Below are 23,164 nucleotides of genomic sequence, written 5' to 3'. Positions count from 1 at the left end.
AAGAATAAGTCACAGAGGAATTATAAATAATCTGATTGGATAAAGGCACAACATATTAAAATTGTGGGATAAAGTTCAACAAAATTGTAGAATATAAGGTCAACAAATAAAAACAATCTTATTTCTGTATAACAGCAATGTACAGTTGTACCAATAACTTTTTAAAAGCCTATTCACAATAGCTCCAAGAATGGAAGTACATTGGTATGAATTTTAAAAAGTACAAAATCTAAATGCTGAAATTACAAAATACTAAAGAAATAAATCTAAGAAGACGTCAATAAATGAGAGACAGACCATGTCCATGGTTTAAAAGACTCAATATAATAAAGATGTCAATTCCCTACAAATTGATATGCAAGTTGAATGCAATTCCTAGAAAAATCCCAGAAATATTTTTTGTAAATGTGAACAAATAATTCAATTGTGTAAAGCAGGGGGTCCTATTATTGCAGTTATTAAAAGAGCCAAGGCAGGGCTGTTCACCTAGCATGCCAGCAATTGTAGGGGTTTGAATGTTGTATCCAAATTTATGCTGGGTACAGGGATGATACTGGATTCAATAATGGGCTGAAACTACTAGGACAGCGAGAATGATTCCCCGGTTAGTGCTTATTTTGTGGACTCAGTCTCTGTAGATTTGGCCTGCAGAAACTGAGGACACAGTATGCCTCCTTTTGCTTTCTCATTTTCTAAGAGAGTTCCCTAATGTTTGCTTGGCTATCCTTATCCTTTTCTCTATATCCCTTCCAAGCTACCATATAGAAGATAAGAGCTTTATCTAGCCCAGGTTGCAGGAGAAAGAGCAAATGTCAATTGCACTGTATCTACATTTGCATTATCACCTGGTATGTTATCATGGGGTGATCTATTTTTTAAAAATATTCTCTTGTTTCTAAAGCTCCAATTTAATAAATTCATTTGAGCATGCCCTTAGTAGAAATACCTACTCCACATGACTCAACTAATTCTCATGTCTTCATAGTTGACTTCAACCAAGAACAGTCATATCTGGACCATTATGTCCAAGTAAGATATGACTTTTAGCAGAAATCATTCCTGATGGGAATAATCAAATTCTTATCGCCTTGATAGACAGATAAGTGGTATAAATGATATATGGTCCCCAATTGCAGTTTATGTAAAAATAAAATAATATGTCTAGAAATGTGATTTATATTTACATTTGAATATTATTATATTTGAATACAAGTGATAAATTTCCTTTAGCCAAAATACTCGAGTTACATTGCAGGGAAAGATCATATTAGAAACTGAGAGGTTAATTACTTTTTTGCAATCTATTCATTCACCATTACTCTAAGAAGTCACTCAAAAAGATACTCTATATGGAAATTTTAAAACAACTGTGGAATTTTGTTACATAACCCATTTTCTCCATGATGAGCTTGAATGATGGAAACAACAAAAGTAGTACCTTATAGGGATGGCAGCAGGTGGAGGGTTTTCCCAGCTTCTTCCTTTTCTAAATCCTGCTGTTCTCACCTTTCTTTGGTTTAGCATCCTCACATTCATTTCTTCATCTGACTCCCTATATTTCCCACATCCTGGTCCTCCTGGTAATCCTCACTTGTCTCCTGCTGCTTTGCCAACTCCTCCTGGTACTGCAACTACTGGAGCTGAGACAGCCATGAGTCAAGCACCCAACTGCAACCAGTTTATATTTTTAAGTGATGTAAAGGAGAGCAATAATAAATACAGAATTGGCTTTCTTGGAATCTTCAATGCTTGGGTTTCAGAGTCTTTTCTGGGCAATGCATTGAGAAGTAAGAACAAATGACAAAGTCAACCTAATCATTAAGTCAGTGGTTTACCAGGACGGTGGGCAGTGCAACTCCCAAAGGGATGTTTTGATAAATCACAAAATGTTTTTTTCTTACTTCAGTGATTCATGGGGACTGAAGTGGTTGGGGCCAGGCATGCTGTACATCTTGCTGAGTAGGACAGTCTACGTAATGAAAAATTTTCTGTGTACTTCATGACTTCCAAATTCCCCTATGTATATTCATGAAGTTGAAAGAAAAAGCCTGTTGATAATCCTTTTAAATTTTTATATTTACCCTAGAACCAATTTCACATTGAAAATAAACCAAAGCATCATTTACAAAGTTTTAGTATATGTTGTTTTTCAGGAATTCAACTACTTTGTAAATCAAGGGAATATTTAACTAAATTTTTATTGAAACATGACCAAGAGTGTTTTACTATTGCATAAAATTACCTCAGTGGGAGTCAGGCCACTTGAATTTGAGTTCTCCTAGACAGCACACCTTAACAGTTTGCATTTATGGCAGTCGCAACAGTGACAATTCCATAGATGTGAGTCTCTGGTTCCATGATTATGTCTCCTAATGTAGTTAAGCCTAAACATTAACACTTTGAAAAACACAATATTTTGTTACGAATTACTTGCTATTTATTTCTTTGCAGAGTTAAGCCAAAATACATTGATTTAAAAAATTATTATCTATTTTCTTTCTGTATAATAGATGGAGCATTAAATATATTTGTTTTTCAATGCATAGATTTCATAGAATTAAGAATTACTGTATGAAGTAATTAAACAAACTAGTACCAACTATGGGGGACAAAAAATTGGGTAATAAGTTATTTAGCTGAACATAAAAAGTGTTAATTATATAAGCCTGAAATCAAGATTTGTCAGGAATAATTGACACATTTATATATATCGATTGATATTTCTGTCATGTATAAATGATGCTATATACAAATGATAAAGTCATATAAAAGTTGACCTTACAGTACAGATGTCTAATGGGAATATAAGTCATCCTTATCACCTTTCAGCCGTGCTGACCAGTCATGTAATAAAAATGGATGGCACCTGAAATGAGGAAACAATTATGTGGCGAGCTGAAGGAGGGTGGCCATACCCAAAGGATGAACAGAGTACTTCAAGCTAAACTAACAGCAACATAATGAGCTAAGAATTGACAGGCACAGGCACAGGCAGATCATGTTTGCTTGAAGCAAGCAGAGTTTGAGCTGTTTCACTGCCTCATTTAAACAGAAGAGTATGCTCAGCATGAAGCTGAGAGACAGTTTACAGGGAATGACACCCTGCAGGGAACAGCTGCTGCTAACCCCCAAAGGACAGAATTATACAGAAGACATATTTATTTAATTTTGCAATTTGTGAGGAAGTCTTTTTATTTTTATTTTATTTTTTTTTAAAGGTATTGTTTTTTTTTTTTAACATCTTTATTGGAGTATAATTGCTTTACAATGGTGTGTTAGTTTCTGCTGCGTAACAAAGTGAATCAGCTATACGTATACATATGTTCCCATATCTCCTCCCTCTTGCGTCTCCCTCCCACCCCTCTAGGTGGTCACAAAGCACTGAGCTGATCACCCTGTGCTATGCGGCTGCTTCCCATTAGCTATCTATTTTACGTTTGGTAGTGTATACATGTCCATGCCACTCTCTGTGAGGAAGTCTTTTTAGACCCACTCTTTTTCTGGCATTTTATTTTATTAATTTTTTTTTTTTTTTTAAAGAGGCAACAGAGTTTAATGAAGAGGCCGTTTACAAAGCTGTGGTCAGGTGTAAGATGTCTAATTTGATTTTTATTTTCACAACATAATTTGTCATTCTATTATTCTACATTCTTCATAGTTTACGATGCTAATTATTGGGAAAAATAGGTATGTTTCTAGCCAGTACTATAGGCTTTTCATATATTATCTCACTTAATCTTACAACAACCCTGAGATGTATGTTCTCTTTTCCACTCTTTGCTGAAAGAGATAGGAAGGCTCAGTAAGATTTTGTCATTTAAGATCACATCGCAGGTAAAATTTCTCATTTTAACTTTGTCTTCCTGAGTCTGAAAGCTCTGTATTTTTTGAAAAGTTTTTATTGGTGAAGTAAGTCAGACAGAAAAAGACAGATATCATATCATATGATATCGCTTATATGTGGAATCTAAAAAAAGGCTACAAATGAACTTATCTACAAAACTGAAATTGAGTTACAGATATAGAAAATAAACTTATGGTTACCGGGGGGTAAGGGTGGGGGGAGGGATAAATTGGAAGATTGGGATTGGCACATAGACCCACTCCTCTGAGCAGAAAGCATCAAGGTCAATGAACCAATCACATAGTACAGAAGATATTGCCATATTTATATGATTCAGTGGAATGGATCAAGTAATTTTAACAGGACTATTATATTTCCATAAATATAAATAATTTGTTGATTATGATTGTTCTTAAGAAAAACTAAATACCCTAAAGCATAATTTTAATGGCACTGCCTTACAACCATATACAGTATTCAATCCCAATTTCTATTCTGGAAATTGAACCCATATTGAGTCCAGTTCCAGGTCCAGGCCAGAAAAGCAGGGGAAATCCAAGTTTAAGTGAAAGAAGTACTGATTCCATATATATCTCTATCACTCTTTAAGAAAGATATGCTTAATAGGAAAACAATATTTTCTCACGTAAATTCCAGGTTTTCTTTAAGAAAGATCCTGAATCCAAAGGTGAAATATAGTAAAAAAATAAAATAAAATAAAATAAAAAAATAGTATGTGTTTCTTTATGGAAATGCTGTTAGTTTTAAATTCTTGACGTGAGTGATTGGATATATCCTATATGAATTTACCAAGGAATAAAATAGAGGTCATAAAATATAAAGACACAATAGGACATATTTATAACCTCGTGAAACAAAATGGCATTTTAATATATTAAGCTGGCCACTTTACTGTATTTGTTTATGGGTCCTCACTACAAAGTTCTGTCCCTGATTTGAACACATCAAGTATGAGAGGTAAAAAGCACACGGTAAATGAGGGTTACAAATGGCATTTGGTTTATGAGCCTCCTCTTTAGGTTGGTGACATTCCATCACACAACCAAGGCAATGATTATTATTATGATTATCTTTATAATAATCTGTAGGATCCTGCAGAACTTTTCCAACAACATATTCAGATCCTAACAAATCAATTTGAGGTGGAAAAACAGCAGATGGACGTTAGGAAAAGTTAGTGCAATATGATGTTATAAAGAAAAGCATGTGTGTCTTTTCTCAAATTTGCTTTAATATATTCTTTACAGAAGGTAGTTTTCTTTAAAAGCATTAATTAGTTCAGCGTTTGTGTGATTTTATGAGGAGGAGGTGTGAGTAGCCATAATGGTGGCAGTAAAATGCAGTGAGCCCTAGTATATAATTCATTTTAATAAAGAGGAGAAACACACCTTAGGTGACATATTTTAATGGACTACTAGATGAATGACCAAGAGAAGAGAGAACTTCAGTTTCAGTATGAAAGGTAGAGACCATTGAATGAATGAAATTGTGGCAAGAAAACATATTCTTTAACTATCCTTTAAAATCTGCTACCTCAAATCCTTCCTGTGGTATTTAATTCTTTATGATCAACAAGATGATCAAAGTTTCATTAATTAGTTTGTTACAGATAAAAAATGAGATCCTTTTAGAAGTCATGTCTCTTATAATCCAGCTATTATTTAGATAGATATTTCAGAGAGAGAAAATAAATTTCAAGTTGTTTAGAAGACTAAGGTGCAAGTAGAAAGTAATTACTATTATTACTATTAAAGTATCTCTTTCTGTTCACTGAATCTGAGACCGACCTGACTGATTTGCTTACACATGGCTGCTTTTAAGTGCCCTCTATTCTGAATTTTGTTCTCCATATTACAGTTGTAACATATAGGAAATAAAATGGATATACCTTGTTTAAAGATATCAATAGAGCAAAATTATTTCCATAATCAAGAACAGATCCAAATACAGACAAGTGACTTAATCATATAATTTAAAGGTTATTAGAAGGTCCTGCATGACCCTGAATATTTATTTTCCCACCAGCTTACTATCTTATTTGTTTATTTTCTTATATGGACTAATATTCCTGCAATTAGAATTACTTCTTCTGTAAGAAGAAGAAAGAAAGGACTTTATTATCGTTTTTATATAGTATTTATGAAAACATTTAGAAGGTAACTATTAAAAATACACTCAGGTGAAATGGGCCCAAGAGAAATGGGAGGGAGGATATTAGTTTAAAGGAAGACTTCTCATGCATCCTTCTCATTTCATTAGCACAGATTAATTTATTAAATTAACTATTTGCTCACCAAAGCCTGCCTGACCCAAGAATTATGAAGTGGAAAAGCCACTAAGTGTAAATATGTATTAGAAACAAAGAAAAATACCCTAAGGGATTTGGCGAGCAGCATGGATTATTTTCAGGTGGGGTTTTCATGGAGGACGGGTCCAGGAAAGCCTCAAGGAAGTGTAAGGGTGTCAGGGAAAGCACATCCAGAGTTTGAGAGAACTGTGGAGGTACTCATACTCAAAGCCTAGAAAGGAATCATTTCACAACTCCTAACTTCCCTCTCTCTGCCATGAATAACATATATGGCACAACTGAAGTTTCCCTGATAGGCTTAAAATATTTTCTCAGATTTTCTTTACCAGTAGTTCTATCCTAATCCAAACATTTAAAAGTACTCATTTTTACAGACATTTTAAAGTAACACGGTGGCAAAATTGGATCCTCAGATTGATACCATCAAGGATAGTAACATAAGATTTTTCAGCTTAATACTTTTAAAAAGCTTTCATTCCTAAGAGTAAGCTTGTGAATTAAGATCAGAAGTTTAAGCTAACTAAATTCTGCTTTTAGATGAGAAAATAAAAACTAAAATACTGGCAGTTTCTAAAGCTCCTTCAGGGGGAACTAATTCTTGGATCATTTGTGTTGATCATACAATCCTTTCCTTTTTAGCTAATTGAAATCAACATAAAACTCAGTTTATTTTTAAACAATATATTCAATATTTGACAATTAAGTTCAAAGAGAAGGATATTGGATTGAGGGTTAAATACTGGGAAGTAATGGTGTCTCTTCACAGACAATGAAGATTTGCAGTTTCATTAATAATAATAAATTATTATTGACTCTGGACCCACTATGTACTACTCTTCAGCCACAGAACATGACAGGTAAGGCCAGAGTCCTCATAGAGTGTAAAACTCCTAGGCAGGGCTAATGGGGGGGAGAGGGTACAATGACATAAGTAGTCAAGTTAATTTCACTTAGTGATTGGTGCTCTGAAGGGAATGAGCAGGATAATGTGACAGATTCAGCTTTGTACCCCTTTGTGATCAGAAGACACTGAGTTTTTAATGAAAGCTCTGAGTATGAGGAAACAGCTGGATTGAAATTTCTTTTCTCAAACAACCCAGTCCCTGGATGTTCTAAGGATTTTTTCCCCTCATTTTAGCCCTGCTTTCTCTCCTTTCTGCTTTGCTTTTTGCTGGGAACCCTACTCTCCTACAGCCATGCTTCTGTGACTAGAGATCTTGCCTTTTGTCATTGACTTTTCCCATTCCTGATATCTGGTTTCTGACTAAGATCTCTTTCGGGGGATTGACATGGAAAGGAAAAGAGGTGTAAGCTTTAAAGTAACACTGTGGCTACTTGTGATCTTAATATGTTTAAATTTAATATATTTAAATATTTTGGAGAGAGAAGTTTAAATAAATGATTTCAGAAATGGCTTTTGTGTTTAAATTATTTAATGTTACATCTGTTGATCAATTTACAGTTAATGAAGTTGATCACAATCATCTTTAAACCTAATTTATTTCCTTTTTTCTTTAAAGCCCTTTTCTAAGAAATATGTGCTTCAAAACAACGCTTTTGACCTTCTTTGTATATAAAAAACAAGATATTAGATAGTTTTAATTAGGATTTTTAGAAGCCAGAGTTCTTTTAAAGACTGATCTAACTGTAGGAACACTGCACTCGGACCATTTTAAACAGCAAGATCACCAAAATTACCAGAAAAAGCACAAAAACGCAAAAAAGATGGCACTCAATTGACTGCAGAAAGGACACTGTTTAAGTTATGAGAGCTGAAACAAGAAGGCAGAGCATGGCCTAGTTGGACCTCAGTTGGAAATGTGCATGTCATGTGACTCAATTTTGTTGCTGCTCTGCATTCCCACATATGTGAATGCCTGCAGAGCATTGATTTGGGGGTTATAAATACATGTTAGCAAGCAGGCAATTTGCATATACGGAATCCTTGAATAATGAGGGCCAACTACACTTCACAGTGTTAAGGTGTGCAAATTACTTAGAATAATAAATGTTCAACAGATATCAACTTAAACTACAGTGTTAAATGTAATAGAAACTGTTGAAATATAGTTATTTGCTTTTGTCTTCATTCATTTGCCTCAAGTTTGCCATTTCAAAATTGAGTCTTTTTACTTTAATTTTTTCCATTATCCAGTTTACTGCCATTTACTGCCAAGCGTCCACTTTTTCCTCACTGTTATCAGTGGGCACTCCTCCAGCCTCTGTAACCCTCTCTCTGTGCTCACACCCTTTGCAAAAACAGTTCAGGTGACTATTTATCAAGTCTGAGTGAGGACTTGAGGGTACTCTGAGCAAGTCCCCAGCTAAATTATGGTTATTTTATTTATTCACCTTTTGCTTTTATTCCCCAAATGCCGGATGCATTCCAGGTATTTGAGGTTGCCGGGAATCTGCCCTTTACATATGTGGAGTGGGGTTTTATTACCATTTGGGGGTAATTCTCAGATAGTGTATTTATTGTCAAGGGTTTTGGTCAAAAATTTTTTTTTGTTTAGGAGCTGTGGCCTATTGATGCTCCTTCCTGGCTGAGACACTCAGACCACATAATTATTCTTTCACAGTAGATTATGGTGAACTTTATTTATTTATTTATTTATTTATTTATTTATTTAGTTTTGGCTGTGTTGGGTTTTCGTTTCTGTGCGAGGGCTTTCTCTACTTGTGGCAAGCGGGGGCCACTCTTCATCACGGTGTGCGGGCCTCTCACTGTCGCGGCCTCTCTTGTCGCGGAGCACAAGCTCCAGACGCGCAGGCTCAGTAGTTGTGGCTCACGGGCCTAGCCGCTCCGCGGCACGTGGGATCTTCCCAGACCAGGGCTCGAACCCATGTCCTCTGCATTGGCAGGCAGACTCTCAACCACTGCACAACCAGGGAAGCCCTATGGTGAACTTTAAGATAGGGTTTGTGGTATACTCCCTGGTAGATTTTATCGAAATATCACTCCCTCCATTAAATGTTCAACTGAATTTTATGGTCACAGAGAAACTGTTGCACAATAAAGGATTTTATATTATTTGAGTAATATAAAATAACATTAATTAAAATGTTAACTTTTTAAGTCAAAATTTGGATGTCACTGGAGAACTTTGCCTTACTGAGATGGAAATTCAGATTTTTAAAATAGCTTATGTATAAACTTTTAAAACTATGATGGGGGTGGGAGGAATCACTCATTCAACTTGGATGTTATAGTTGTAGTATGACGATTTAAATATGTTTCACTTATGCTCATGTTAGCCTATTAGATTTAAATATTTCATAAAGAATTTTTATTTCAGATAAGCCTTGTGATAAATGTTATCATTGTGTGTTGGCTCAGTTATATAAATAGTATTTAAAATCCAGGTCTTTTACTTACAAAACAGAAATAGAGTCACAGATGTAGAAAACAGACTTATGGTTACCAGGGGGGAAAGGGGAGGGGAGGGATAAATTGGGTGATTGGGATTGACATATACACACCACTATATATACAATAGATAACTAATAAGGACCTACTGTATAGCACAGGGAACTCTACTCAGTACTCTGTAATGACCTATATGGGAAAAGAATCTTAAAAAGAGTGGACATATGTATATGTATAACTGATTCACTTTGCTGTACAGCAGAAACTTATACAACATTGTAAATCAACTATACTCCAATAAAAATTTTTAAAAAATAAAAGAGATGGAATCAGGAGTAATCTTCTCCTAATTAAAGCCTGGTGCAGTATTATGGGGGAAGTTTTAAGATTTATTGTAAAGAGTTAAGAAACTAAGAGAGATTTTATCATTCAAGTACAAAATGAAAAAAAAAAAAAAGTAGGGACATGAGTTGCCCTTTTAGAGGGTTAGAGACAAAAAGAGAGGACAAATAAGATGACGCCAAATGGAAAATGATGAAATGCGTTGTAAAACAAAATGAGAATGTAAATATTCTTGCTATTAATTTCAGCTCTTTATGAAGCAAAGGAATTGCCAGAATTACTAAATTTTTGAAATAAACCTGTAGAGTAAAAACTAAGTAAATAAATAAAATGAAATAAAATAAAATTCAGGTCTTACTAAGGGTTAATAAGATAATGAATTCCAGTATTTTTTTTCAAAACAAGGATAATTTTTACCCTTTTTCTTCATATTCACTTGAATATATGTTGCTGCTGCCTTTTGTAAATGTTCCATAATTCCATTAACCACATTTTGTTGATCTGAAAGTTCATACAAGCTTGAAGTTTCAAAAGTACAGTTTCATATCCAATATTAATAGTGTTACAACAAACACACCAAAGGAAATAAAACCTTTAAAATTTCATGCCTCACAAGGGAGAACTGTATTAAAACGATGCCCTCTTACAAGTTACAAATGGGAAATACATTTTAAATGAAAAGGCATCTGCTCTAGAAGAGCAGATCACTTTGTTTTATAGCAAGTTCAAAATTCAGAGAAATATTCATCCTTCAGTTACCAGACTAATAAATTGAATCAAGGGGGGCAAGGAGAGAGATAGAAGAAAAAAGGGGAAATAAAGTAAAAGCAGGAGGTGGGTTAATAAAGGGCTTTTTCTTGTGAACTAACTTCTCCCTACAAAAATGATAAGAAAACAGCAGACAGAGCAACAGAGATAAAATTGCATCAGGCTTCAGTGTTTATGTTTTTGATGGAAATGTACAAATAATTCCAATCCCTTGCGATGCTGTCATGCTCCATCACTTTAGTCCATTTTCACCTTGCAAAGAATTCTGAATGGGACTTCCTTCTCTGGCAGCTAATTAATCTCTTACAAGCCTGCTCTTGCAGCCTGTCTGCCTGGAATGCCCCACACATTAAACAAGTGACTTGTGAGCAGATTTCTTGCCCCCCTGAGCAGTTCTTTCTTCCTTTAAGCTATATGAAGACCCAGCTTTTTCTTTTTGTTTGGGAAACTATGTGCACTAGAATATATCATTGAGGAACCTCTCCCTCTATCCCACTACCATAACTGAATACACTCCCAAATAATTAAATTGGGTTTTAATGACAACAGACAAAGCCTGAATATCAATTGTGAATGTGCACAGTGCAACAGTGCACATAATATGTAAGGACACAATAGTGCACATAATATGTAAGGACACACATTTCTAAATTATACATTTTCTGTGTATGTGTATTTGTTAGATCTTCATTGCGATGAAACAGATATAATCATATTTATAATACTGTTGAATTTGCCTTAAAAATACTACCAGATTTTGCAAATAGGAGACTTTTTAGTTTTTTGGCAAATTCTGTATGTAAAGAAGATTAAGGTAAGAGCATACTTATTTATAGGTTGAAATGCTTCAATTAAAAAATAATAGAAATTCTATTCAGGTTTATTCTATTTAATAAATACAGCCTTTTAAAAAGTTACCACTAATGAACTACTTGCAAATAGCAATGCTTAACTTTGTCAGAGGTGGAACTATCTTTCAGTAATAACTCACAGGAGGTTAGAAATAGTAATCATTCTTTAATATTTTGCTGATGCTGTTCACAGATCTTTTTTATGCAGTTATCTGTATTGTTTTATTTTCTCTCATGTTTTTCTGTTAAATCTTTTGTGGATTTTTGTTTGTCTATTTCTTTATATTTCCTTTTTACTTCCTTTTTAATTAAACATAAAAGACTTCCCAGTAACTATGTAATGCATGCCTTTAGAAAACAGAGATATATATGTTAATGGTATAGCTATTCTAAATATTAAAGATTCTTTATCCATCTATGAAGATGCATGTAATTGACACATGCACGCATGGAGATGTACTTGATAAGAGAATAGGATCACTATAAATATTCAATTATTCACAGAAATGTATATTAAGTAGTTATTGTGTCCCACATACCAGGAGAGTGAAGCCAGAAGGAAAAGTATTCTGAAAAGTGTTATTCATTTTTAATTGTTTAGTCAAGGTAATATATACAGTGAAATGGGCAGCTTATTAAGTGTTCAATTAGATGAGTTTTGACAAATGTATATACCTTTAAAACTAATGAAGATATAGGCCATTTCTATGATCACAGGAAATTTCCCATTCATCTGATGAAAGCCCACTCCCCATAGCAAACACTGTCTGGTTTCTATATCCATAGAGTGTCTGTTCTTGAACTTCATATGAATTTAATTATATGATACATGGACATATTTATCTGGATTCTTTTATTCAGTATTATTGAGAGTAAAGTATATTGTTGTAATAATCAACAATTTATTATTTTTAATCACAATCTAATGAGTTAATATGGTACTACTTCATCTAATATGTAAGGACCTTAAAACAGTGTAATTCCATGTTTACCCCATCTTCGTGATTTTGCTGTCTTGTATTTTACTTTTACGTACTTAAAACACTGTCCAGTACAGTGATGGTATCTTTACTTTAGCCAGATGTCTTTTAAAAATTAGAAAAAGATGTTTTACATTTACCCATATACTTATCATTTCAGATGATGATATTCTTTTCTGTATACAGATGTTTCCATCTGGTGTCCTTTCCATTCAGTCTGAATACCTTCTTTTCAGCATTCATATAGGAAAGATCTGCTGGTGATGAATTTTCTCAGCTTTCATTTATCTGAAAAGTTGTTCCATCTTCATTATTGAAGATATTTTAACGGATTATTGAATTTTCAGCCCTTAAAAATGTTGTTTTATTGTATTCTGTCTGTTGTTTCTGTTGAGAGGTCAGTTGCCATTGGCATCATTGTTTCCTACATGTTATGTTTCTTTCATTGATTGTGACTTTCAGATTTTTGTTTTAGATTTTGCTTTTAGCAGTTTTACTATGATATGCTTAGGTGTGTTCTGTCTATTCTTAATTATGCTTGGATTTTCCTGAGCTTCTTGGATCTGTACATTGGTATTTCTCATCAAATTGGGGAACACTTTAGCCAGTATTCTTTCAAAAATGTTCTAACCCTTTTCTCTTTCCCTCCTCCTCTACACCTACCCGCCACCTCCGGAAACCCTGTTATTCCTGTGTTAGACCATGTGATTATCCCCGCTGATGACTGGGGCTCTATCTATGGTTTTTCAATATTTTTTCTCTGTTCTTCAATTTAGGTATGTTCTATTGATCTTATTCAAGTTCACTGATCCTTTTTTCTGCAGTATCCAACTTGCTATTTTGCTCATGCAATAAACTTTATTTCATGTGTTATACTTATCAATTCTTTTTTGTATAGTTTCCATTTATTGTCTGAGAGTCTCTATTTGTACACCCATTATAACTGTTTCTTTAAATCCTTAAACATACTTATGATATATGGTTGAAGTCTTGGTCTTTGATTACCAACATTTGATTCATCTTAGAGTCTGTTTCTACTACTGAGCTTTTTACTTGATTATGGGTCACATTTTTCACCTCTTCACATGTGTACTAATTTTTTTAAATTATATGCTGGATGTTGTTAATAGCAAATTGTAGAGAGTCTATATTAAGTGGTCTTCCTACAAAAGGTAGTGAGTTCTGTTCTGGCAATCTGTTTAATTATTGGCAGGTCATTTTTGCCCTTTCAGGCTTAGTTTTATTCTTGGTAAGGACAAGTCTATTTTCATTTTGAACTTAATTCATGAACCTGACCCTTACTCCTATGGTGGGTGCTTTTCTGTAGTCACAACTGGAAGTCTGAGGTGCCTACTGAGTTCCCTCCACTCTAGTTGGGATTAAAGTCCAGTGTCTTCCATCAGTACCTGGTCTCTGATATCATTGTACAGCACTCAGCCACACAGGGCTTGTAGAGTCTTACTCTGTAGAAATGCCATCTAGACCTTGGCCAACAATTCACAGCAAATCCCCATGCAAACTACTGCCATTTCCCATGCAGCTCCCTTTTCTCACATACCCTTCACTGCAAATTTCAGGCACAGCAGCAGGTCAAACTATTCCCATTTCCTCTTGGCTCAGTGAGACTTCAAATCTACTGGGGTTCTACTACTATATTTGATAGCAGGGAAGTGCTTCCAAGCAGAAAGTCAGGGAGGTCATGGAGCTCTTTGAATTTTTTTTGTTTGCTCAAGGATTCCCATCCTGTGCTGTGTTTAGTTCAGTGCCAGAAAACAGTTGCCTCATATAATTTGTGTCATTTTATAGTTGTTTGTTGTGGAGGGAGAGGCACAGTACCGGTTACTTTATCATTGTAGCACAAATCCCAGCAAGACATTTTTACTGCTGGGTAAAGGAGATCAAGGAAACTGCCAGAGGTGAGGCAGGTTGAGGGTGGTAAGGGAGACAGGGGCCTTTAGAGTTAATATAGAGCCTGTGACTTGAGGGGTTTTGCAACAAGCTACATCTGTACTTTAAAATATAAAAGTGGAGGAAAGATGAACTTCAGGAATCAAGTAACACACTCAGTGAGAAGTCTTTTGGGAAGATAGCAAATCTGATTAGAAATTAGAGTTAACCTAAATCTAATTTCCCTCCTTTTACCATTAATCTTTAGCAAGTAGCTGTCTCATATAATGTTAAGTCATAATAAAAAGAAACCAACCCAGAATTATTGATGAATTGCAAAAATTGAAGAATAAATGAATATAAACCAAATTCCACTGAAGATCATACAGTGCACAAGGAATTATGTAAGTAAAGTTACCAATAATTCAGACAAAAAGTCCTCTATATTTTCAGTCAAATTACAGAAATGCTGTATTTCTTTTTTTTATAAATTTATTTATTTTGATTTTATTTATTTTTGGCTGCATTGGGTCTTCGTTGCTGAGCATGGGCTTTCTCTAGTTGTGGCGAGCGGGGGCTACTCTTAGTTGCGGTGTGCGGGTTTCTCATTGCGGTGGCTTCTCTTGTTGTGGAGCACGGGCTCTAGGCGCACAGGCTTCAGTAGTTGTGGCACGTGGGTTCAGTAGTTGTGGCGCATGGGCTTAATTGCTCCACAGCATGTGGGATCTTCCCAGACCAGGGCTCGAACCTGTGTCCCCTGAACTGGCAGGCAGATTCTTAACCACTGTGCCACCAGGGAAGCCCAAAATGCTACATTTCAATTTGATTTTACATAATAAAATAGAACATCAAAAGAGCTAAAGCATTTTATTATGATTTTATAAGACAATAGATGCAGATGGAAAGCAGACTGAGAAATATCAGGAAAAAAGTGAAATCAAAAACTTAAATAAAAGTTTTTTGTTTTTTTTTTAAATTTATGGCTGTGTTGGGTCTTCGTTTCTGTGCGAGGGCTTTCTCCAGTTGCGGCAAGCGGGGGCTACTCTTCATCGCGGTGCGCGGGCCTCTCACCATCGCGACCTCTCTCATTGCAGAGCACAGGCTCCAGACGCGCAGGCTCAGTAATGATGGCTCACGGGCCCAGTTGCTCCACGGCATGTGGGATCCTCCCAGACCAGGGCTCGAACCCGGGTCCCCTGCATTGGCAGGCAGATTCTCAACCACTGCGCCACCAGGGAAGCCCCTAAATAAAAGTTTTTGATTGCTCCCTCTTCACAGACACACAAATAACCACAATTAAGAATTATAAGGAACAGGTGTGAAAAAAATTATATATATATATATATATATATATATAGATAGATAGATACAAGGATTATAGAGAAAATGTTAAATGTAGAGGAAAATGAGACAAAATAAAACATAGCGGGTGTTCTTAAGGGGGGAAAAAGAAAAAACAAGCAGAATAAATGGAAGAGAAAAACATAAAGATATAGTGAAATAATAACTATTTATTAGAATAACAGAAGTCTAAGATGGAAATTGCTATCAAGCCATGCCATGGTGAAATTTCTGAACTCCAGTGTTTGCAAAAGAACTGTTAGGGCTATGGGTATAAAAAGCAAATCATCCACAAAGGAAGTTAGGCAGGAAAGGGAAGAGAGATTCGGCTGGCCTCAGACTTTGCCCCTGGTATGAGACAGTGAAACATTCCTCCACAAACATTGGAGGAGGAGAACTGATAGTCCCAAGATATTACAACCATTCAGAATTGCTCTTGAAGTACTGAATAATCAAGAAAATATATAAAAGTATGGGTTCAGAGGATTAATTTAAATAGATATTAATTGAACACTAAGAGGATGGGAAGCACTGAACAACACTGGGATTTGTGATTACTGATCATATGTGTGTGTTATAATTTTTGACATTGTAAGATTAACAAAATGATTTCAAAAAATTGGTAGGTGAGTAAAAGAAAAATGGGAGGAATTATAAACATGTTATAAGCATTTCCTTTTTAAATTATACTTTCTATAAATGAAATATGACTAAAAATAACATACTTAATATTTTTTTAAGGTGAGGATGTTTTTTAGAGAATGATATTTCATAATAATAAACTATTGACTTTCTTATATAATTTAATTTAATAATTTACTACATTATATAATATATAATTTTCATTTTTCTATGAAATCAATCTCTCTCTCTTTTTCTCTGTCATAGAGCTATATCTGGAGCAATTACTCTAATAGTTAAAGATGATTATGTCAATATAGTGGGCTTTGGAATATAAACGTTTAAAGAAATGTTTTGTACTTATATTTTGAGAATCATTAGAAAACAGCAGGTAAAATTTCTACATAAAACAGTACTTCTTTAAAAATAACAGGAAATAATTTATCCTGTAAGTTTTAGCACACATCTCAAAAAAGTCATAAATAAAATCTGAGCATATTTACAAATATCCAAATATATTTTTGAGGGGTCAGGTATTAGATATTTTAGGCTTGTGAACCATATGGTCTCTCATAACTGTGCAACTCGGCTGTTGTCATGGGAAAGCAGCGATAGACATGTGTAAACAAATTGATGTGTTCCAATAAATCATTCTTTGCGAAAATAGGCAGCCAGCCATGGGCCATGGTTTTTGAGCCGTGGTATATATTGACCTTTCATCAACCTTAATGATCAAAATATTATCAGCCTGTCTCAGAAATATTAAGATAAAGAAACTAATACAAAATGGCCTTGATTAATGAATTTATTGATTTTATTTCCTTGTTCCTGACACTAATTACTAATAATACTTCACTTTGATATGAAAAGTCTCAATCAAGGGGCAAAACTGAGTAACTTACATACATATCCACATAAATCTTAATATTTTCTAACTTCTCAAAAAAGCCAAAATTTAAGTAAGGAGGAACAAACTTTGCTCCAAACTGTTCTTAGATGTTATGCTCAATTTGACTTCTTCCCTTGCCTTTTACATTTACAACCTTGGTCAAAAATCTCAGATTGTCGGAGCTAGATTGGACCTCTCAGTGCATCAAATTAAGTAATCTCATTCTCACAAGAAGGGCCCCTACTGCCACTGAGGTTAATAGCTTCTCTATGGTAACCCTGCTAGTTCTTGTCAAAGTTAGGACTGGAACCCAGGCTACCAGCTCCCATCGCAGAGTTTTTCCCACTCCACCATACTGTCATGTATGGCATGGCTCAAGCCAGACAGCCATCAGCTGATCAGAGCTTAACAAGCTGTTTATCATATTAGAAATGTACTTATATTGACTCCTCTGTTCTCGGCATTATTAGTTATCCTGTTTCTTCTCTATTTTTAAAGTAGGTTTATAAATAAAGTTAATTAAAGACAATCAAACATTACAAATGAGAAGTGATACTGCTCTATGAATATATCCTGCTTCATTAAGAAACAGTCCTTTCATAAAATGGCAAAAGGCAAAGCTGCAGTTGTCTTTCCTTATGAGTTATTTCTAATCATTTAGATCAGTGGTCTCAGACTTCTGTGAGTATCAGAATCAACTGGAGAGCTTGTAAAACACAGACTGTTGGGCCCCAGCCCCAGAGTTTCTGGTTCAGTGGGTTTAGGATGAGGCCCAATTTGCATTTCTGATATGTTCCCAAGGGGTGCTGATGCTGCTGGTCTGGGTAAAACACTTTCAGAACCACGGGTTTAGATTTGTTAATTCACACTTCTGCTCAGGCTCCATCTCAGATCCAGTGAAACAGAATGTCTGGGGCTTGAGGTGGAGTAGCTGCTGAAAGTATCTCAGGTGATTCTAACATAAAGCCCAAGCAGCTGAGGCGGGGGCGGGGGGGGGTTGGGGGGGGAGGAAGAGAGACTGAGCAACTTAAAGAAGTTTCTCTGGTCTTCCCATATTATGAAATGTTTTCTTCCTCAGTGTATTCCTTTATGAGATGGGAACAGTTTTTAAGTAGTCATTTCATGATAAGGTATAAATGAGGTAGTATGAAGATGACTTTACCAAGTGACTTTATAAATTGAACGTAATTTAAATTTAGTCAATTTTATGCTGCTAATTCTATAAAGTGCTTAGAATATAAGGTGGTTGTAGAACTCTCCTTTTAAAATGTTATTTTTGTACATCTTGCCACTTGTAAAGCTACTTTATGCCTCAGATACTTGAACTATCTTTGTTAGCATTGTATAGACAGCATAAGAAACATGTAGTGCTAAGTCCTACAGCTTTAACTCTTATTGTTTCTCTATACAGTGAAAGATGCAGATGCACTTTGTATGGACATACAGACTCTGTGAACAGCATCGAGTTTTTTCCTTGCTCCAACATTCTTCTCACAGGTTCTGCAGATAAGTCCCTGTCTGCATGGGATGCAAGAACGGTAAGCAAATCATCAACACTTTTTCCAATTTTGATAGGTCTAGTTACTCTTAGTCACTTTTCAGGTATTAGGTACAATTTATGAAGTAATTGTACAGGGGCATGTAGGTTAAAAGAATGGTAATAAGTTCCTATTTACAAGATCTTGTCTATGTGCTTTTATGTACCCTGTCTCCTAAAAGTAGGACTATAAAAATAATGTAATTACTTCATTAAACATTAATGCAACAATTTTTTATTGAGATAGAAACTCTGCTGATACAATACATATGACAGGGAAACGCATAGCACCTCTCCTTAAGGACTTTGTAGCTTGGAAAGGAAGGAGAAACGAGATTTTAATGCAATGAGGTATGTGTTAAAATGGAAGAGGATACAAGACGCAGGGGAAAAGCAAGAAGGAGAACTCTTATCTGCCTAGAAGGCTGTGGATGGCTCCCAAGAGGAGGCTGTGCTTGAGCTGAGATTTGGAGGGTAAGCAGGATATACCAGGTAATCTCGAGAAGGTGGATTCCAGGAAACAGCAGTGTATGTACAAAGCCATAGAAGTATGAGGCTACAAAGGCATATTCTGAGAGTAATAATATGTTTGAATAGAGCTTAAGGAAGGAGGAAGAAAAAACAAGCAAGAGTATACAGATAGACAAGGACAAGATCATTAAGTATCTGATTGAAATTTTATGGTTTTCAGAAGGAATCTATTAAAGCATGTTAAGCAAACAGGGTAACATAATCAGGTTAACCTTTTAGAAAGATTAATTTGATAGTAGAGTTAAGGGAGTCATTCTCATATAGGAGGCTTGTACAGTAGGCTGTGAGCAGATGAGAATTTGAACTAGGAGACTGTGAGAATATAAAGGAAAGTATGGATTCAAGATAAGGGGTTTAACTCTTACCATTTGAAGAGTGACTGGATGTGGAGATAATGGGAGGGAAGAAAAGGGGTTTAAAGGTGACCAACTGCCCCAGTTTATCTAGCTAAGACTGAGAGTTTTCCTGGGTTGTGGGATTTTTCAGTGTTAAAACTAGATAATCCTGGATTACTGTGGCTTCAGAAGTGAATTAGATGTGAAGAAATGGAGATGGAATTTGGGAACTACACTTTCAAAGAGTTTGGCTGTGGAGATGAAGAGGAGAAAAGTCTATGCCTGTAGGATCGAATAGAGGTCTCCCTTGTTCAGATAGGAGACAGCATGTTTATTTACTTAGCGGTAGGGGAGAGGAAGGGATTAAAGATTCGGGAAAGAGCAAACACAACTAATTGAGCACACACTTTAGTAATTTGTGGAATGCCAAAATATGCAAAACAGGGTCTCCCTATTTGTTCTTAGCAACATTTGATGAGGATAATGTAGGAGACTATACTAAAAAGAGAAAAAAATCCATATTTTATGGTTCGTGAGTCAGGAAAGAAATGCAACTTGTAATTTTTCCCATTTATCTTCCTGTATACAATGCATGATTGACATCAATAGAGGAATATGATGGTGAACATACAGATAGTATGAACAGGGACCCAAGTTCATTATGGGAGGCCCTATTTAGTCCTCTGAGACAAATTGATTTAGGATAAATAGGGAACAAGGAGACCTTAGGTTCACATATTATAGAAAAACAGCTAATGGTAGAATGACAAATACCTTAGACACAACTTCACATGTTGCAGCATGTCAAGGGGCAGCAGTCAAGGGGCACTGTGGGAAAAGTGTATCAGCCATGAATTAAGAGTAAAATCAGAATGATTTGTTGTTGGGTAAAAAAGGTGCCACAACCTTCTCCTTGCTTTAAAATAGCTTAGACCCTGGAGCAACAGAATTCACTCCTGCTAATTGGAGCATCAATGAAAAAGCAAGATTTTCAACGCATTTAGCCTAAATACTTACATGTGAAGTGTGTATAAAAGCCATTGGTAAAGGAAAACCCACAGAGAAAATATTAATTTAGTAGTGACCTAAGTTTTCTGCTCATTTTCTTTTGATATCAGATTTTGTTTTTGTCTGTCTCTCAGAGTGCTATAACTGAATGTTATCAGGAAACATGTCTCTTATTTATTTTCTTTCCTGTGAAAAACTGGAGCACTAATGCTTGGAAGTAAACCTGCTCTTACAAAGAGAAGTTGCCTCTCGTGTGTCTGCCTTAAATGCCTAGAGTTGCTTATTGATGGTGGCCTTCCTACCTCTTGTTGGGAACTCCTTGTATACTGGTCTTATTTCCTACAGTATGTCCGGGAGCAGGAGAAAAGAGGGATTCAGCACAGCACAGGGCATTTAGCATACAACAGGATAGCATGTGGATTGAATGTATGTCCATAAAAAGGTTGTATTTCTTTAATCAATATTAACATATATTTTTCAAATTTGTTTTAATGGCAAACTAAAATTTTTATTATTAATATTATTACAATTTTAAAGTATTTCAAACCAGATGTTAAAAAATATATATTTAAATTGGTATCTATATAAAATTGAATTAGCAGGTGAAACAAAGGGAAATTCACTTAATTTAGGTTATTAATAATTAGACAATGCAAGTTGTTAACTAAACGTTATTATAAAAGTCTACAAATAATATATGACAGCAACTCTAGAATTAAACAGAATCATTTCACTTAAGTTGTGTTAGCAGTTCTGGTGATTTGTTTCAGATCTACCTCATTTTTTTTAAAACACAAAACAAAACAAAAAAACTTGAAACAGCCAGATTTTTTAAAATTCATATTTTATATATAGTTTTTAAAGGGTACATGTTACATGTTATTTATATAATATGAAATTATTAGCTTTTTTATTTCACAATGATTTGTGAAGAAGTTAAAAATAAATGTATTTTTGTAGTTAAATATTATGAGATGTTGAAAAAAGTAACCAGGATAGCTATAGTTTTTTTCTGTGTAATAGCAAAAACTGTACAACATACTGATATGGATGGTATTATTAGACTTGTAATATCAACTACATCTGTAGTATTCTGGTATTCTCCTTTTTTATAACTTTTATATTATGTTAATTCCTTGATAAATGGTAAACTGTCAGGTGATACTGAAAGACTGAACCTAAAATGAGATGAATGACTTCCTTCATAGTAAAGCAAAAGCAGAACATTTTGTCACCTCAATGTGACCAACTAGTATTGCGACATTTTCTAAAATTTTTTTTGATGAAACATGAAAATGACCAGTGGATTATATTCCTATAAATTAGTTTTAAACCTCTTTCTCCCATTCCCAAACATACACTAGCCTTAAATCATTAACCTGATCTAACAGCTTATTGTCAAAGATAATGAATGTGGAGACCTCTAAGTCAGTCTCTAAGTCAACTGGACAGATGGGCTCTGAGTTTTGTGGGAGACAAGGAAAGGACTATAAATCTTTGTAATTACCAAATGGAGGCTATTAAATAGCTTGCAGTTTGGAAACTCATGAAATTGCTCTGTTTTATAGGACTACATGCAGGGTATTTTTCCTCAAAGTTATGAAACAATAAAATTATTTTATTAAAATTGAAAAAGAAGATTGTAATATTGTCAGAAAATGATGTATAATATAGTACATTTAATGAAAACTTATAATGCCCTCTCAGAAAGCGACATGAAAAATTCAAATATACATCAGTGATTTGGAAGCCTATTTAAAATAAAGGCCGAGATTATTAGTCATTCACAAGTCCAATGAAAATATTAAGGCTTTAGAATTTTTTTGAAAAAAAGAAAAAAAAGAATGTGCTCACTGTACAGTAAAACATAGAATAGAATGAGTAATACGTCTGTGAGTTCAGAGCTAGGCTGACAAAGATCAGAGTTGCTGACATTTCGCCTCTTGCGATGAATCAGACACACAGAGTTCATGGCCTGGACCGCCTTTGGTGTCCATGTCTTGCTCCCTAGACTAACTGCAGGCTCTAGTCCAGCATACTGTGTTGTCCCAACTTAGCTGTAGCCAAAAGATCCAGTAACTGATCGCTCTGAGTTCCTATGAAGTGAAAAACTGAGAACTCACCAAAAAAGTTACTCTTGGGTCCTGTATGGTGCTAACCCATTGTGGACTCCACAGTTCAACCTGCACCCTGCCTAGGCTGTCGTTCTCCTCAGATGCTACCTGGTGAACTCTTAAAGGAGCCTGACATTATTCAGAAGCCCAAATGTGGAAACAGAGGCAAAGATTGTACCTTCTCTCTCCAGGTTTTATTCCTCAGCCACATTCAGCTTAGTAATATTTATTGAAGATCTTTGTGCCAGGCAATATCCTGGGTTCTGGACTGTTGACTGTGACAGAGTCCCTGCCCTCAGTGTACACACAGTCTACTACGGAGCAGACAAAAAGAGAAATTATCTTAAAATTAAAGGTAGTAATTGATATATGCTTGATATAAACTCAATATAACTATAGCTTTGGCTTCTTGTGCCA

General features: G+C 35.1%; 1 protein-coding gene across 1 annotated transcript in view; it reads left to right on the top strand.

Annotated features, from left to right (window-relative positions):
- Positions 1 to 23,164, top strand: part of SPAG16 (sperm associated antigen 16) — an 894,878-nt gene that overhangs the window by 512,517 nt on the left and 359,197 nt on the right. The window contains exon 13 of the mRNA XM_068543791.1: positions 18,634 to 18,760. Within this exon, the coding sequence (XP_068399892.1) occupies positions 18,634 to 18,760 (127 nt within the window). The remainder of the gene's footprint in view (positions 1 to 18,633; positions 18,761 to 23,164) is intronic.

This window comes from Eschrichtius robustus, chromosome 5 (genome assembly GCF_028021215.1).
Source record: "Eschrichtius robustus isolate mEscRob2 chromosome 5, mEscRob2.pri, whole genome shotgun sequence".
NCBI classification, from domain to species: Eukaryota; Metazoa; Chordata; class Mammalia; order Artiodactyla; family Eschrichtiidae; genus Eschrichtius; species Eschrichtius robustus.
The sequence above is the reverse complement of the archived record's forward strand: the minus strand, read 5'-3'. Positions and strand labels throughout refer to the sequence as shown.